Source organism: Plodia interpunctella, chromosome 22, assembly GCF_027563975.2.
Source record: "Plodia interpunctella isolate USDA-ARS_2022_Savannah chromosome 22, ilPloInte3.2, whole genome shotgun sequence".
Classification (NCBI taxonomy): domain Eukaryota; kingdom Metazoa; phylum Arthropoda; class Insecta; order Lepidoptera; family Pyralidae; genus Plodia; species Plodia interpunctella.
In genome coordinates, this window is record NC_071315.1 from 2609195 (window position 1) to 2626276 (window position 17082).

Below are 17082 nucleotides of genomic sequence, written 5' to 3' on the forward strand. Positions count from 1 at the left end.
TTGCAGCCGGGTCCAGACGAGTGTAACGTGTAATGTAATCCACCGTGTAATGTAACACGAATTCTACGTGTGGACGGCACTACGAGCATTACATGTAACGCTCGCGCGGCGCTCGGGGTTGATCCATCGGCTGTCGGTTTTTCGCGCGAACACAAAGACGCTCGCAGTGCTCGTTTGGACGGCGTTCGTGACGGTTGTGTCGTATGTACGTTCATGATGTGGAGTGACGAACAATCGCTTGAACTTATTAGTTTGTATCAAAAAAACCTGTTATTTGGGATCCAAAAAACCCGCAATACTATAAAAAAAATCTGAAACACGATGCTTGGAGTGATATTGCTCATTCATTGGAAAGAGATGTAGAAGAATGCAAAAACAAAATGATTAGTTTGCTTGCTTCACATCGAAGAGAAAAAGGAAAAGTAAAGAAGAGCCATAGTTCCGGAAAAGGTATGTTTTATTATAAATTTCTGTTGCTTTACATATTACACACTTTTATTTATTAATTTAGTTTTTACGGTATTATCACTTACTTGCTATTAGTACAATTATTACTTCTATTGTATACCCACTATATTACTATATTCTACTATATTTTACTATACATATATGTACTATATTCTATTGTATTGTTTATTTATTGTAATTTATTTTACAGGTGGGGATGAAACGTACAAAAGTACATGGTTTGCTTACGAGGCGCTGGCATTTTTAGGAGATCGAAATAATCCAAGGAAACGACGCAACACAGAGGTAACTGCATTGAACTAGTTTCCTTCGACTTGATAAAAAAAACTTAACAATATGTATTCTGCCAAGAAACTATACCCTCGTTCATAAAATAGTCATTAAACTCATCCCTAATTTGTTTTGCCGTTGAGGCAGCTCTTCTAGGTACATTATTCAATGGAAGTAAAGATGACATTTCACAATCTCTCCGCCAACTACCTTCACATAATCTTCCGTTTTGGTCGCTGTCAAGTGAGCCAGGGGGTGCATACAAGTTTTTAGATGAATCCGTGTTTCTCAAAAAATTATGCAAGTGTGCAATAGCCATGACTATAGTCTCCACGGTTTTGGGCTGAAGGAGCATAGGTTTTCGTAGAACTCTGAACACAGATGCTGTGATACCAAATACATTTTCTACAATCCTGCGAGCTCTGCTTAACCGGTAATTAAAAATTCTTCGCGGCGATCCCTTGGGGTATTCTCCTGGATAGGGTTTCATTATATTGTTTTGTAAAGGGAAGGCAGAGTCTCCTACAAAAACATATGGTACTACTTTGTTTCTACCTTGCAGTGCTTCAGGTGCAGGCAATCTTAACGAATTATTTTCTAGTTTTTTATATAATTCAGTTTCCTTAAAAATTCCACCATCTGAAATGCGGCCTTGACATCCGACATCCAGAAATTTATAATTATATTCCGCGTCTACTAAAGCAAACATCACTATACTGAAATTAGATTTGTAGTTACGATATTCTGTGCCACTATGTACCGGAGCCTCGAGAATGACATGTTTACCGTCCATGGCTCCGGCACAATGGGGAAAATTCCACAATTCATCAAATCTGTTTGAGATCTGGATCCATTCTGACTCTGTTTTTGGCAGCTGAAACAATGAATTTCTTTTTAATTACAGATTACAAATGAACCGGAACAGAGTGCATCTACAAGTGTCGAAAATGATAACAGTTCAGAATTTATATCACCAACTGGTCAGGCCCCCAAAAAAAAGAAATCAGACGAAAATAAAAAAATGGGTATGCTTTCGGAGGCTCTTGGCCTGCTTAAGAGTGCTGCTTCTAGTCCTACTCCTGAACCCCGGAACAATAATCCAAACAATTTTGACAGTGAAACCCTTTTCTTTTCAAATTTTATATGCAGCAAGATGTAACAATATAACAGAAGTACTAAAAATGCCGTGCAGCGAGCAATAATGGACGTAATATTCAAAGCCGATGAAGGGTGCACTAACTTTTCTCAACATTATTATCCATCGGCATTCAATTACAGTGGGTATACAACAGGCTCGGTTCCTTCATCAATCTTCTTTGTCTAATCGCTCAGAACTTACTTCAGGGTATTCAACAGGTCAAAATCAAACAAGTTGCCCTACTGCTCCATATGCTTCACCTGTTCCCTCAGAATTATCTCAAACTTCATATGAAGATGTAGACTTTGTGAATGACCTGATTTGAAAAGAATAAATTTTGTACTACATGATTTGAAGATACAATTTGATTCAACTTTCTAATTTTAATTTTGGAATAATTTAATTTGGCTTAATTTGTTATTTTAATAAATAAATAAAAATATGTAAAACTCACCTTAATGTTTTCTTTCAATGCTTTTATAATCGCTTCACAAACTTCTGGTACAATGCAAGACATTGACTGTTTTGAAATTCTGAAGGTGTATTGAAGGCTTGTAAATGAATCTCCTGTTGCCAAAAATCTTAAGCCGCGTTTTCACTAAGGGACATTTGTCCCGCGACTCTGTCGCTCGACATCAATTCTACGTGTCGGGCGACGTCGCGCGCGATATCGCCCGACATCGCAGGGGACATTTACGTGTCGCCGGACAGGTCGCGACTCCCGTGTCCCGCGACAGTCGCCGGACAGGCTTTGAGTAGTGAGAACGTGTGTCGCTTTGTGTTCTAAAAATGGCAGTAGTGTGGTCCAGTGAGCAAATATTGACCCTTATCGAGTTGTATCAAAATTCGCAAATATTGTGGGACACTTCACATAGTGATTATAAAAACAAAATAAAAAAAAATGATGCATGGGAATCTATCGCGACTACATTAAATAAACCTAGAAAAGACGTCGAGGGAAAAATACACAACATAAGGTCTCAGTTTCTCAGGGAGAGAAAAAAAATAGCGAGCTCAAAATCTACAGGAAGTGCAAGTGGGGATGTTCACAAAAGTAACTGGTTTGCGTATGATTCGCTGCTTTTCCTAGTAAAAGGGGCGACAAGTTCGGGCAGTATGGACTCTATGAATGCGCAGGTAAGCTCCTCATAATGTGTAAAATGTGTTTATCAGTAGCTTAGTTTAATTTCAAGTTTTCTTTATTTCTATCTGTGGGAATCTGACTGCCATTAAGTAGATGGTCGCCCCACTTCCCGCGGGGTGAGGGACGCTGACAAGATGGCGCGTGTAGAAGTTACGACCGACACGCTATCGAGAATTAAGATTTGATTGTACTCTCGCATTACTGTTACATTCTGATTAAAGTTTTCTTTATAACTTCCGAGTTCCTTATTTTTAATCGAGAGCCATATTATTATTATATGTAAATAATATAAAAAAATAAGATAAAATAAATATATATATATATTTTACAGTTTACAAATTTGACAGAAAAGAAAGTAAAATTAGGAACAATTCGAGCATATAGTATAATTTTTTTGCGTGATTTAATGTTTGTTTTAGACTGTTTTTTTCCTTTTATAGACATCTGAAAGTTCGGTGGCACACGAAGAAATACCAGCGGCATCGCAAGTATTAACGCAACCACCAGAAGCACCAACGTCGCCGCCACCATTACCAACGCAACCAATGCCGCTTACAAATACTCAAAATAAAAGGAAAAAAGATGATCTGAGTGAGGTATATGAAATAATGAAGAGTGCAAAAGCCAGGATGGATCAACCAAAAGATGAATATCAAATTTACGCCGACTATATAGCTTCAGAGTTAAGAAATATAAAGAATGAACATGCTGTGCTACAGACGAAGTACTTTATTAATAATATCTTATTAGAGGCTAGGATGGGAAAATATAACTATACAGAAAACGCAATGGGATCTAATTCAAGCGATACTCAAAGTTATCAAAGTTATGGATACCGTTCTGCTTCTCAACAGTCATCCTATTCAACAAATTCTGTTAATAATAATATCGTCACTGCTAATGCCTCTCATGTTAATAATGATAATGGAGCATCTGCAGAACCAACTCACATAGAATTTCGACAATTTGAGAATATTCAGGAACTAGTTTCCCACTTTGAATCAGAAACGCAAAACAAAGAATAATTATAATACTTGTAATAATAATAACCTTGATTTTCTGTCACTTTTATAAACATTTATATATAAGAAATAAATATCAAAGGGAAATAAATAAATACTTAAAATTAATGAAATCTTTTATTTATTATTAGTGGTTTTTCAATATGTGCCTAAGGACACTAAGATTCTTATCATTTATTCCTTGGTCATTAAACCTAGACAATAAAAAACTCCATTCAAATTTTTAACAGACTATGCTTGATTTGTTTGCCATGGGACACTTCCTTGAGCACTGGAGAAATATTCAGCAAAGTGGTTTCTTATTACCTGAGCGGGTTGAGGAGGAGGCCTGCCATGAATATTTAAGTTTCTCATATTATTATTTCTCAATTCCCTTCGCCACGAACCTTCCACAACATTATGGGCAGCGTCTTCGAAATCGAATGTGGTATTTAGTGTATAATGCGCGGTTGAAGATGTATTACGTCGCAGGAAATTATGTAGGTACACGCATGCCATTACAACTAATTCAGCGTTTACTGGACGTAATGGGATAGCTTTACGAAATACGCGAAACACTACAGACATAATGCCAAAAACATTTTCAACTATTCTTCTTGCTCTTGAGAGCCTGTAGTTGAAAATCCGCTTTAAGCTTCCCTTTTCATGAATGCCGGGATAGGGCCTCATCATATTTTCCGATAGAGCAAATGCGCTATCTCCCACCAGAACGTATGTTATATTCGGACCACCTTGGGTCAGTGGCTCGGGATCTGGTAAATTCAGTTGCTGTTCATTAAGTGCTTTATAAAATGGAGTTTCCTGGAACACTCCACTGTCAGACGATTTCCCTTTTGCACCACAGTTAACATATACAAAGTTATACTCGGCATCCACAATTGCTAAGAGAACCAAGCTATAATTTTCTTTATAATTATAATAATCACTGCCAGAATTTGGTGGCGCTTCTAGTAACACATGCTTTCCGTCAATCGCTCCGATGCAGTGAGGGAAATTCCATAATATTTCAAAATTACGTGATTTTTCTTTCCATTCATTTACATTGGTTGGAGTCTGAAATTCAAGTATAATATCAATAAATTAACATACATTATAAAATATCGATATAAAATTAAAAATACCACATAAGTATATAGTAACCCTTACCTTACGGTAAACGTTTGTAGTATTATTACCGTAAGTAAGGGTATATGAGATTAAAAAATATTAAATACTTACCTTTACAAAAGAATTTAATGCCTTTATCAATTCTTGGCAAACTTTTGGTATAGTATGACAAATTACTTGTTTTGACACTCTGAAAGTATAGGACAATGAACCATAGCTATCTCCAGTTGCCAAGTATCTCAATGTTACTGCGAGTCTGATGTGAGGGTCGATAGATTTTCGAAACTTTGTATCTTGCTTGACTATGGCCGGCCCAACCATATTTAAAAGTATCTCGAAATCGGTTCTAGACATTCTAGTAAAATTTTCGAAAGATCCGTCGCGCATCCTTAGACTGCTTAGTAAACTTGAACTTTCCCTTTGTTGCAAATATTCTCGGACCCACCACCTCTTTTTTTTACGTTTTGCTATGGTCTTCCGAATTATTATGTAAGCTGCACTGAACAACACTACCTCCTCGGGCGACATACTGGTCGCGACTGGCCAATGTGAACAAGTCATATGTCGCGGGACATTGTCCCACAACTTTTGCAGACACAACTACGTGAATGTCGAGCGATAAGTATCTGCGACATGTCGCCAAGTGAAAACGCGGCTTTAGTGTTAGAGCCAGTCTATCTTGCGGCGAAATTGCAGATCTCATTATAGTGTCTTGTCTTGATATTTTAGGCGCAATGATTGTTAACAAATATTCGAAGTCAGTAGGCGACATCCGGGTAAAGTTTTTATATTGACCACTTATATGTTGAGATTTTAGTTCCACAAGTAAAGAAGATCTTCTTTTATACAAATTAGTTTTCCACCATCGACGCTTCCGACTTTTGCGGTCTTCAGTTAGTAAATACATGAAAATAAAAGCCGCACCAGCTATCACGACCTTCCTATTCGGCATGTTCGTAGCAACTGAGTGGAAACAGCTTTTGAAATATTTTCGCGTTCACAATTCGCTTTGAGTTCGTGTGCCGTCCACACTGTTGATACTAAATTACACGTAATCTTACATTACACGTTACACTCGTCTGGACCCGGCTTAAAGGAGTAATTTATGAAATGACTTGCTTACCTTTCGGCCTAGCAACTGCCCCATGTACTTTTGAAAATATATCTAACTGGAGTTATGTCGCCATAATCCGACATCAAACAATGGCCCTTATTATAATTACGACATTAAGATAAAACCTCGTGTAACTTCCTGGTAATGATACCAGGAAACATTAGCAATAAGAACCATTGTTTATAGGATAAGAGATAATCTTTAAGATAGAATTAAGGCAGTCCGATCTTGCTCTTCAAGCTGATCACACGCATACGAGTATATTATCTTTTATTTAGAAACCTTTGAAGTAAACTCAATATTGATAGATAATAAAAGTATATTAAAGTCTCTTTTTAAAAAGACTATCTATCGATTCCCACACATAACTGGCGCAGTCGGCAAACGCGTATATCGGTAGTGAATTCGTGAAAAAGTTTCAAGAAATCAACTCCGTATGCGAAAGAACCTACAGTGGGAGCAGATAGCCGAGAAAGCAGACAGCAGTTCAGAGGACAGCCGGACTCGCAACACCTTCAAGCCTACAAATTGGCAATGCTCGTGGGGTAAGCATAAAACTCTTTTACTCCCGAGACTTCCCTGAAAAACCTTTCCTGTCACACGTTCCGCATTATTGTGGTATCACGAGTGTCAAGGTATTAGAGCGCTTGTAGACGTCCGTTTTTTTCACCGGATAACGGACCGTGTTTTTTGCCGGATTCGCGGTGGTGTATGAATTATAATGAATGTATGTACATGCACCGGACATCGGTCCGGCGAACAATTTACGCCGGATGCACCACCCCTTCCCCTCGGCGCGACGGACACCGGTCCGGTGTAAGAAATGGCGGTCATCCACGCCAGTGTATTGGTGCGTGTTGACGCTGCCGGACGTATTGCCTGTTTTCTGTTAATTGAGTGCCGTCTACCTGCGTTCTTTTAAAAATGGGTAATATTGACATGGAATTGTTAATAAGTTTGGTTGAAAATAGGCCTGTACTGTGGGACAAAACCCAAGAGTGCTATAAAAATAGACAGTCGAGTTTTGCCGCTTGGAGAGAAATTTGTCTTGCGTTAAATGAAGGTTTTGAAACGATGTCCGAGAAAGAAAAAAATGATTTTGGTAAGTAACATTTTAAGGTCATAGCTCATTAGAGCCACCCGGCACCCGACCCTCACCGCCTCAACTAGTGCGGTTGATATTGTTTGTATGGATTTCTATGGATGTACGCTCATTACATCAACTCCGGATCGCCTCGCTCGCAAGTTGCCCACGCGCGGGCGGCGAGTGGACCACTTGGTGACAACTCGCAACTCGCATGCTTGCCGCACGTTGATCGCGCGTTGCCGACGAGTGGACCGCGCGCTGCCTGCCAGTGATTCACTTGAGGGCGATGCGTTGGCGATGCGCCGCTCCCCACCCTCCCTTCATTCCCAGCCTTTCTTTCGAACGAAGCGGACGTATCGTTTTTACTTTTAAAATGAATAAAGAAAAACTTATCGAAGAAGTTCGTAAATATACTTTATTATATGATCTAAGTGACTCGAAGTACAGTGACAATGTAAAAAAGGAAGAAGCATGGACAGAAATAAGCAACACCTTAGCGGTAACAGGTAACGGGTATTATTTATGTATTAAAAATATTAAATAAAAGATAGTACAACAGATTGGTGCTTAATTCGGTTGTCCCTTGTTTTGCATAATGTTCATTTAGTCTAATTTTAATTTGGTAACATTGCAAGCTAGTAATGGACAAAAATGATATGTAACCTACAATGTAAATCAAACAAGAGACCATATTGTTTCAAACGTTGTTATGTGAAACAAGGTACTACCACATAATTCGTTATTAACTAGAGATCCACATATATGACATTTGATGATTAGTGATTCATAAAAAAATTGATAATACGAGTAAGCAAATTAAGTATTCCATGGAAGCTGTCCAACCGATGATTTGAAATAAGCAGCAAACGAATCACGTATGTTAAAAGCAGTAGTGATTCCACCAATGTGACGTAGATCATTGAACGCCTCCTGATGCAGGTTATGATGCGCTGGCCTGGGTCTGGAACAGTACTCTTCGTTACTTTCGATATTATAAGTTCGCATTACATTATGCAATATACATGTTGTCAAAACAACATTATCAACCATGTCTGGATTTAAACGAATATTTTTATTGTATATTTCAAACTTTTGGTATAATATTCCGAATGCATCTTCGACTACTTTGCGTGCGCGTGACAGGCGATTGTTAAATTCTTTTTGGTCCTGAGATAGTTGTTGAGAACGAGAATATGGCCTCATTATGTTCTTTTGTAACGGAAATGCCTCATCGCCCACGAAAACATGTGGAAGTGCTACGTTTGTCCCGGGCAATGCTTTGTCACTTGGAATATTGAACCTATTATTTTGAATTCGTTTTCCAATTTTTGAAGATGCAAAAATACCACCGTCGCTGTTTTTGCCATAAGCACCGATGTCAACAACTGTAAATCTGTATTTATCATCGACTATGGCCAAGAGAACTATCGAAAAATGTTTTTTATAGTTGTAGTAGAGCGATCCGCTGTTGGGTGGAGCTATTATATTTATATGCTTGCCATCTATGGCACCAATGCAGTTTGGGAAATTCCACCTGTCACTAAACCCTTCCGTAATTTTTTCCCAATCTTCAGCTGTAGGCGTTGGCATATAAACACTCATCATTTTGTCAATAACAGCTTTGCACACTTCCTTAATTATTGACCTAATAGTTGTTTCGCCTAATCTAAAGCTTGTAGATAAATTTCTGACTGAAGTGCCACTCGTCAAATATCTGAAACAAAGAAGTTTTTAATTTTGTATTACACAAAATAGGCTGTAAAAAAGTGAATTGTATTTAATTGACTATTTATTTTTTTCAGTACCAATGTGCAAGAAAACGTGGTCCAATTTAAGGGAAGCTCATCGTAGGGCTATTAAGAAAAAAAATACCAAAAGCGGTCAAGCAGCAGTCTCAGTTAAAAAATGGCAATTCGAGGATGAAATGAATTTTTTGACACCCTTTTATAAAGAAAGAGCAACTGTATCTTCACTACTCAGAGATAGTGATGATACAGAAAGTACCGTCAATGAAGATTCGCAGTTGTCTGCTCCCGATTGCCAATCGGATATTTCAATAATAGAAGATCGTCCAACATTATCTGAGTCCTCTACAAAGAAATCCAAGTTTTCAAATATAAAAAAGCCCAGAGTACTTGACGAAGACAGATCTTCTGCATCGTCATTGTTAATGAAATATATATTAAAAGAAAAAGATGAAAAAAATGAAGATGATATTGACAAATTTTTTTATGGTATAGCTGCAACGGTGAAGAAATTTAATGAATACAACAAAGCAATTATGAAATCTCAAATTTTTAATATTGTTTCGCAAATGGAACTCCGAGAAATCAATGAAAAAGGAAATAATTACTACGACAGTAATAATTATTCAACGCCAGGACCTTCGGGAAATTATTTAACAGCAGGCCCTTCTGGATACAGTACTACAACGAATTATGATACAGAAAGGAATGCCACAGAGGTGAACACACCAGTCTTGACTAATACTGAAAAAAATTTACCTGTTTTTTAAATACTGAAAAAGATTTACCTGATTTTTAAAAATGTGATTAGTAAGTACTTAATTAGTGACAAAATTATGTCAATATTACGAAAATAAAGGTTGATTTAAGATACTCTTACATTGTTTTACTTATACACACATACATACTTACATATATACCGGTCAAAAACTAAATTGTTATTAAAATGACACATGGATCATACCAAGAGGTAAAAAAAACTAAAGTAATAACTTTATTTACTTACTTTAAAGTCACAGCCAATTTCTCTTCGGGTGTGATCGCTTCTCTGAATCTTGTGTTTTGCTTAGATATGGAGTCTTCAATATGAGACAGTATGTTATAAAACACACTTTGCGGCATATGATAGTAGGAAAAAATTTTTTTCTCGTCGGCTAGCAAATGCCTACGAGCTGTCCAATATTCGCCCTCTTTTTTTCTTTGTTTAAACATTTCGTGCACCCAATAAGCTTTCCTTTTTCTCTTGGGTCTTTCATTTTCTTCTGCATCAAGCGCTACAGCTATGAGTGCCAATTCACGGTTTGTAAAATTTAACATTATGAAGCGCACGTGTAGACGTAGTGCCAATTGTTAACAGACTACACGAAAATTCCTGGACTAACCGGTCTCCAGTGGTAGACCACGCGGCGTCCACCAGCGGCCAGCGCGGGGTCCACTGGGTGACGATGCGAGGTCCACTGGTTGACCGCGCGACGTTTATTGGTGATAACACGGTGTCCACCCGTGGACCACCTGTCGACAACGAGTTGACGCCGTGCGACGAGGCGGTGCGGAGTGGGTGCCGGGTGGCTCTAATGAGCTATGACCTTTATTTTCATTATTTTTATGCATGTTGATTTTGCCAGGGTACACGCCCTACTGGTGACATGAAATACTCTGCATATTTGTTACGAATCATATTTGCTGTTACATTACCTCGTGTTGAATGGGAACGAGGCAAATGGCATAGAGTAGACACCATGTGTGAACTAGCAGTGTCAGTAGCATTATTAGCAATACCCTCTACTTTATGAATTATGTTTTGTAATAAGCAGCATGTTTTTACAATGTTAACAGCAGTATCTGTTGAAACATTTAATGGTCTATGCAAAATCCTCCATTTATTGGATAAAATACCAAATGCGCATTCGACGTAGCGTCGCGCTCTTGTGAGACGATAATTGAAAATTTTTTTTATTGAGTCAAGTTGATGCCCACCGTAAGGACGAAGTACGTGTTGATGTAAAGCGAAAGCTTCATCAGCAACAAATACATAAGGTAACTCACTGCCTGCACCTGGCAACTGCTTAGGTCGAGGAATATTTAATTTATCGCCTACTATTCTTTTCCAAAATTCTGTTTCTTTAAATACTGCTGAATCGCATTCTTTGCCGTAGGCTCCAACATCAATAAAAACAAAATTATAGTTTGTGTCTACCACGGCCATTAATACTATTGAGAAATAGAGCTTGTAGTTGAAAAACATTGATCCACTTTCTTCTGGCTTGATGATTCTAATATGTTTTCCGTCAATGGCTCCCAAGCAATGAGGAAAATTTGCATTGGTCTCGAAATTTTTTGCTATTGTTAACCATTCGTCTTCCGATGGTAGTTTCATATAAATTGGAGAAAGGGTTTCCCACAATGCTTCAAATACTTCTTGTACAATACAGCTGATAGTTTTTATACCCATTCTGAAACTGTAATGTAGATCACTAAATGTGTTCCCTGCAGCTAAATATCTGTAACAATTTTTTCTTTTTTAGGCAAAGATATCATAAAAAAATGGAACAATGCAAGAGATAACTGGATGAAATATCACAAAAAAGTTAAGGAATGTAAATCCGGCTCTGGTGCAAAAAGTCTACGAAAATATAAATTCTACGATCAAATGCTCTTTTTGTGTAAAATTGTGACTCGCCGAACAACGGAAGCAAGTATTACATCAGAAAAAAACATCACACAATCTCACAACAAAGAAACTGACTCACAAACCAATAATGACCCTACCGCACCAGCCAATACTACCGATTTAACAAAAACAAGCAAGAAGAGAAAGACAGACTGTAGCGAAGTTGATCGACAAATGCTTACTTTAATTAAATCAGTTGAAGATGAAGACAAGAGTAAGAGTATGTGTTTTTTCAAAGGTATTGCTCCGATTGTAGACAAGTATAGTGATGACGATTATGTTGAATTCCAATATGAAATCATTAAAGTTATGAGAAATTTAACTCGGAGAAATCAAGCGTCCATGCAGCAGCAAAATTACAATTACAATATTAATCGAGGCTACACTACGGCTACACCCGACTACAGGATACACGAATATCAACCAACACAACCCATTCCATCCACATCCAGGATGCCTCAAGAACTCATGCAGCAAGATGATTCCCAATCTTCAATTATTACTGAATTAAGTTCAATCACATCGCCTGATTACCATTTCGATTTTTCTAAAACTCCTTAATTTATTTTTTGAGTATAATAAAACAATTACTACCTACTAAATTTTGTTTTAATTAATACAGGTAATCAATCCCCTTTTCTATAATTTGAAATTGAACATCTCTTTAACATACCTTATCGTAACGGCTAATCTCTCTGCCGGGGAAATAGATTTACGCATGTCAGTATCCTCGTGTCTTATTTTATCATATATGGCTGTTAATAATAGTTGAAAGGTTTCTTTCTTCATCCGAAAATAATTGTAAAATTTAGTTTCATCTTCTTCCAACTGCGTAAAAAGAGTTTGAAATGCACCATATTTTTCCCTTTCCAATAATATAGGATGCACCCACGATGACCTTTTACGTTTTTCTATTTCTTTTTGTTTCTTCTTGTACAAATAGTAGGCCAATACGAGTTTTTTTTTCTTATTATTCGACATTTCACACGTGTGTAATCTCTGACTACCAGTTCAAAACTAACGCATATAGACGGCAGTCCATCCATCCGGTAAAAAAAATATGTATACAAGGATAGCCGTTTATTCACGGTCCGTTATCCGGTGAAAAAAACGGACGTCTACAAGCGCTCTTAGTGTTGTGAAAATAATTTTCATACATTTGTGACGACCTCCTTGTTTTTGAGTTCTTTTTATTCGTTAGATTAAAATGGCTTCCGATAAGAAAAACCTAGGTGAGGGTCCTTCGTGGAAGAAAAGCCAACAGTATGCGCTGAACCTTCCACATTCGCGAAATTGTTACCTACATACGATGGCAACAAAAGAACCCTTGCATTTTATATTGAAAGTGTAGAAAATGCATTCAATTTAATTGTAAACAGTAGAGATGATCAATACATTTGTTGTTTAATTAGAAATAAATTGACGGGTAGAGCTGTTGAGGCGCTATCTCAAAGCCCAGGTGCTAAAACCTGGCCGGAAATTAAAAACGCATTACAAAGAAAATTTGGCGAATTTCGTACCGAACTGCAATTGGTCCAAGAATTAATTCAAACAAATAGAGAAAATAATTCCTTAGAAGCATTTGGCGATAAGATTAGAAATTTAATGAGTACATTAATATCCTTAGAACCTACTAAACGTACCTATTACGAGCAAATGGCTTTAGATACGTTCTTAGATAAATTGAATCCCATTACAGCTATTCTTATTCGACTAAAACATGAAGAAAACCTAGAACAAGCGATTACGGTAGCTAAACAAGAAGAAACAAAATTGCGCAATAGGCGAATGCAACAGAATAAATCAAACTCTTCAAAAAATGCCGCGAGCACAAATAAATCGTCGTTCCAACAAAAACCAAATATTTTCCAAAAGAAAGATCAGTTCAAAAAACCTTCAGAAAATTCGGAAAATAAAAATAAAATGCATTATCAGGAACTAGACTATAATGAAGAAGAACAACAACCCTCCGAGGAAGACCTCGAGAAAAATTCACATGAGGAAACCTTAGACGAAAATTTTCTGTTGGAGGTGGAAAAACACCTAGCAACGTAGTTTTCATGAACAATATACAAAACTACAGTCGCCTCCCTTACATTTATATAAATGAATTAGGAGGGCGATTTTTAATAGATACAGGAGCCTCACAATCCCTCATAAGCCCGAAAGTTGTAAAAACCACAAATAAAGATAACATAAAAATAGAAAATGAAACACATTATATTAAAACTGCACATGCCACATCAAAACACAAACAAGTAACACATCTAAAATTGCCAAAAAAAATATTTAATGACAATATTAAGCGCAATACACATCGAGCCCGCCGGGCCGCCGACAAAGCCCGGCGACACAACCCGGCGGCAGAATCATGTCGGCAACATGCGCCTGCGCGTGTTACCCGCCGACATGTTGGCGGCTTGGGTACGCCTGCGCTCAGTTGCCCGGCGACACTCGATCTGTAGTGACGTGCTTGTTTTTTTACGACATGGAGTGGGACGACGAAAAATGTCTTACGTTAATTAATCTTTATCATGAGAAGGAGGTATTGTGGAATCCAAAACACCCAGATCATAAAAGTCGACCAAAGCGTTTTGACTCATTGAACGAAATAGCAAACCATTTTAAGACAAATGTATCAGAAATTGAAAGAAAAATTAAAAACTTGACAAGTCAGTATTATAGAGAGAGAAAAAAAGTGACTGACTCAAAAAAGTTCATTTAGTTTTTCATTTAGTTTTTTGCAAAACAAGAATACTCCTACTGCCATGATCGATTCTGTAAGTAAAAATGCATTTATTATTTTTATCCAATTTTTTTTATTGTACAGAACAGAACAAATTCAAAATAATAATATTATAAAGCTGCAGAGTTTGTTTGTTTGTTTGAACGCGCTAATCTCTGGAACTACTGGTCCGATTTGAATGATTGTTTCAGTGTTGGGTAGTCCATTTATCGAGGAAGGTTATTATAGGCTATTTTTTGTTCAAAATTAGGGATCCGTAATAAAATTGCTATTTTGTATCACAAGGTGTAAAATCGAAAACCTATTTTTGCGTGCGCTGCAAAAACTATTGACAATAGAATAAAATAATGTACTACGAGTTTGTAGATCCCATTAATACCTAAAAAAGTCCGCGAGAACATATATCTAGCTATCATGGTTTAATCACAATAACCGATTTTGTATTCAAAATAATTATTAAATCGTCTGAAGAAAAAAAACTACGTTAAATATGTATCGTAATATTAATCTTTATCGAAAATAATAATTATGTTATCAAGAGTATTTATGTAGAAGTAAAATACTTTTTGTCTCATCTCAATCGGATATTTAAAAGTTATCACGTGTGTAAGATGTAAATCTATACGAATATTATACAGAAGTAAAGTTTGTGTGTGTATTTTGTTAAATTTTAAGGGGTAATCTCTGGATCTACTGAACCGATTGTGATGAAATTTGGTATGGAGATAAAGTGGACCTTGGGACTATCATAGGCTATACAATTCCCACGGGAAATGTCTAATTCCCGCGGGAATAACGAAACGCGAGCGAAGCCGCGGAGGGGAAAGCTAGTGTAAATAATATACATATACAGGGTTATTCGAATGGGTAACAAAACGTGTTTTTTTAGTCCCCCACTCGCTAAGCTCCGCCTCCTTTTTTATTAGGGGTTTTCCTTTGTTACAAATGTCCTTGTTTATTATTTCCACAAGGTCACTGTGCTTTAAGATATTTTAAAGGGAATAAAATAAAAACATCATTGAAAAAAAATTTTTGTTCGCTTCATATGTTTTAACGACACTGATACAATATTTTACATATGCTCACTGTTCATAAAATAACATCCGATTTTAATTTTGACTAAATTATTTATCTTTACTTTCTATATAACACAATACAACAGATTAAATATATTTTATTTTCAGGAGACATCAAACGAAAGCAGTGTTGTACAACCCCAGCAAAATGATTCATCTCATTCATTTGCCGATGACACAATTAAACGTCCCAGAAAAAATCTAAACAATGAAATGATGTCACAAGCTCTGAATATTATGAAATCTGTCTCCGATCGACAAAATCAAACACAAGAAAAAGATGAAGACACTCTTTTTGGAGAATATATTGCAGCAAAACTGAGAAAAATGGATAAATCAACAAATGCAATAGTAAAACATCGAATAAATAACATTATTTTTGAAACCGAAATTGGATATCAGACAGATATGTATGCAGATTACGCAAGACCCTCTAGCTCCCGAAGTCATCCAGGGTACTATACAGGTTCTCCAAATGATCAGCCAAATGCATATCCTTCTAACAGCTCATCATCTGTATATTCTACTATTACGAGCCCGGATCATCAGCATTCTACCACCACAAATCCTTATAATCAGCCAAATACAAACCCTTCATCTGAATATCCCATCAACATAAGCCCTCATCCGCAACTTCCTGGAGTTGAATCTTCGGTACCAGTAGCGCTTGATGAAAGTTCTAATAGTGAACGTATAAGCAGCCAAGATATACAGAACGTTTTCAAATCCATAAATGAAAATTAATTTTCTTTCTTTAAGATCTTTATTATACTCTTATAATTTGAAATAAATATAGCTTAGCATGAGAAAAGTAATCAAGAAATAAATGTCAAGTCTTTTGAAATGTTATGATTAAGAGTCACTAATTGTAAACACAAATTAAAATATAACTATCAATATTATGTTTTTTATTAAATCTTTTAATTTAGTTTTTGATTAAATTGATCATTGATCATACTGCCATTCTAAGCTTCCGACATCGGAGAGAAAATATTCAACCAACTCGTTCCTTGTATCTTCAGGGCACAGATTTGTATTGACCTCTCTTGGCAAGGCAACAAAACAATTATTTTCAGGAGTTACTGTGCGCCATTCACCTGGTATGATTTCTCCGTTATCATTTTCAGAATCATATTCGTTTCGCTGCATATTTTTTTTATATAATTGAACAAATGTACACAGGCCAATGTCACAATAGCAGTTTTTTGTGGACATAGCTGGATAGGTCTCTTGAATATTTGAAATTTGCTGGTTAACTGGCCAAACACATTTTCAACAACTCTTCGTCCTCGACATATACGATAATTGTAAACTCTTTTGGGAGATCTTTTTGTGTGATTACCATCGTAAGGTTTTATAATGTGGGTTTGTAATGCAAAAGCATCATCACCCAAAAAAAAATAAGGCACTGGTATATTTCTCCCAGGTAAAGGTTTGTTGTCAGGCAAATTTAAAGAATTGTTATTTAACATTCTGCATAACGCAGAGCTATTA

At 36.7% G+C, this 17082-nt stretch overlaps 4 protein-coding genes, 1 long non-coding RNA gene and 1 pseudogene across 5 annotated transcripts; 4 read left to right on the plus strand and 2 right to left on the minus strand.

Moving 5' to 3' along the window:
• The first annotated feature begins 213 nt into the window (after nt 1-213).
• Nucleotides 214-2048, plus strand: LOC128679729 (uncharacterized; annotated as a pseudogene).
• Nucleotides 2049-2665: 617 nt separating this feature from the next.
• LOC128679724 (spastin-like) lies at nt 2666-4045 on the plus strand. The gene is made up of 2 exons (XM_053762141.2): nt 2666-3013; nt 3461-4045. Exons 1-2 carry the CDS (start codon nt 2666-2668, stop codon nt 4043-4045), a joined length of 933 nt encoding a protein of 310 aa, XP_053618116.1.
• Nucleotides 4046-4145: 100 nt separating this feature from the next.
• LOC128679719 (uncharacterized) lies at nt 4146-5710 on the minus strand. Its single transcript, XM_053762136.2, has 2 exons — nt 5261-5710; nt 4146-5095 (listed from the first exon to the last, which is right to left on the minus strand). The coding sequence occupies exons 1-2, from the start codon at nt 5708-5710 to the stop codon at nt 4274-4276; spliced, it is 1272 nt and encodes a 423-aa protein (XP_053618111.1). The 3' UTR covers nt 4146-4273.
• Nucleotides 5711-6657: 947 nt separating this feature from the next.
• LOC128679725 (uncharacterized) lies at nt 6658-12461 on the plus strand. The gene is made up of 2 exons (XM_053762142.2): nt 6658-7365; nt 11621-12461. Exons 1-2 carry the CDS (start codon nt 7188-7190, stop codon nt 12325-12327), a joined length of 885 nt encoding a protein of 294 aa, XP_053618117.1. The 5' UTR covers nt 6658-7187; the 3' UTR covers nt 12328-12461.
• LOC128679726 (uncharacterized) lies at nt 7410-9970 on the plus strand. Its single transcript, XR_010370212.1, has 2 exons — nt 7410-7856; nt 9153-9970. It is a non-coding gene; the product is annotated as an uncharacterized LOC128679726 (long non-coding RNA).
• On the minus strand, nt 7748-14073 carry LOC128679721 (uncharacterized). Its single transcript, XM_053762137.1, has 2 exons — nt 12440-14073; nt 7748-11596 (listed from the first exon to the last, which is right to left on the minus strand). The coding sequence occupies exons 1-2, from the start codon at nt 12745-12747 to the stop codon at nt 10699-10701; spliced, it is 1206 nt and encodes a 401-aa protein (XP_053618112.1). The 5' UTR covers nt 12748-14073; the 3' UTR covers nt 7748-10698.
• Between the last annotated feature and the right edge of the window lie 3009 nt (nt 14074-17082).

Excerpts from the sequence above, each read along its gene's own strand:
- LOC128679724 (XM_053762141.2), top strand. The coding sequence starts at position 2,666 with ATGGCAGTAGTGTGGTCCAGTGAGCAAATATTGACCCTTATCGAGTTG. Across the intron at positions 3,014-3,460 it reads TGGACTCTATGAATGCGCAG|ACATCTGAAAGTTCGGTGGC; the intron begins GTAAGCTCCTCA and ends TTCCTTTTATAG.
- LOC128679719 (XM_053762136.2), bottom strand. The coding sequence starts at position 5,710 with ATGACTTGTTCACATTGGCCAGTCGCGACCAGTATGTCGCCCGAGGAG. Across the intron at positions 5,096-5,260 it reads CATTAAATTCTTTTGTAAAG|ACTCCAACCAATGTAAATGA; the intron begins GTAAGTATTTAA and ends CTTGAATTTCAG.
- LOC128679725 (XM_053762142.2), top strand. The coding sequence starts at position 7,188 with ATGGGTAATATTGACATGGAATTGTTAATAAGTTTGGTTGAAAATAGG. Across the intron at positions 7,366-11,620 it reads GAAAGAAAAAAATGATTTTG|GCAAAGATATCATAAAAAAA; the intron begins GTAAGTAACATT and ends TTTCTTTTTTAG.
- LOC128679721 (XM_053762137.1), bottom strand. The coding sequence starts at position 12,747 with ATGTCGAATAATAAGAAAAAAAAACTCGTATTGGCCTACTATTTGTAC. Across the intron at positions 11,597-12,439 it reads AGATTAGCCGTTACGATAAG|ATATTTAGCTGCAGGGAACA; the intron begins GTATGTTAAAGA and ends AAATTGTTACAG.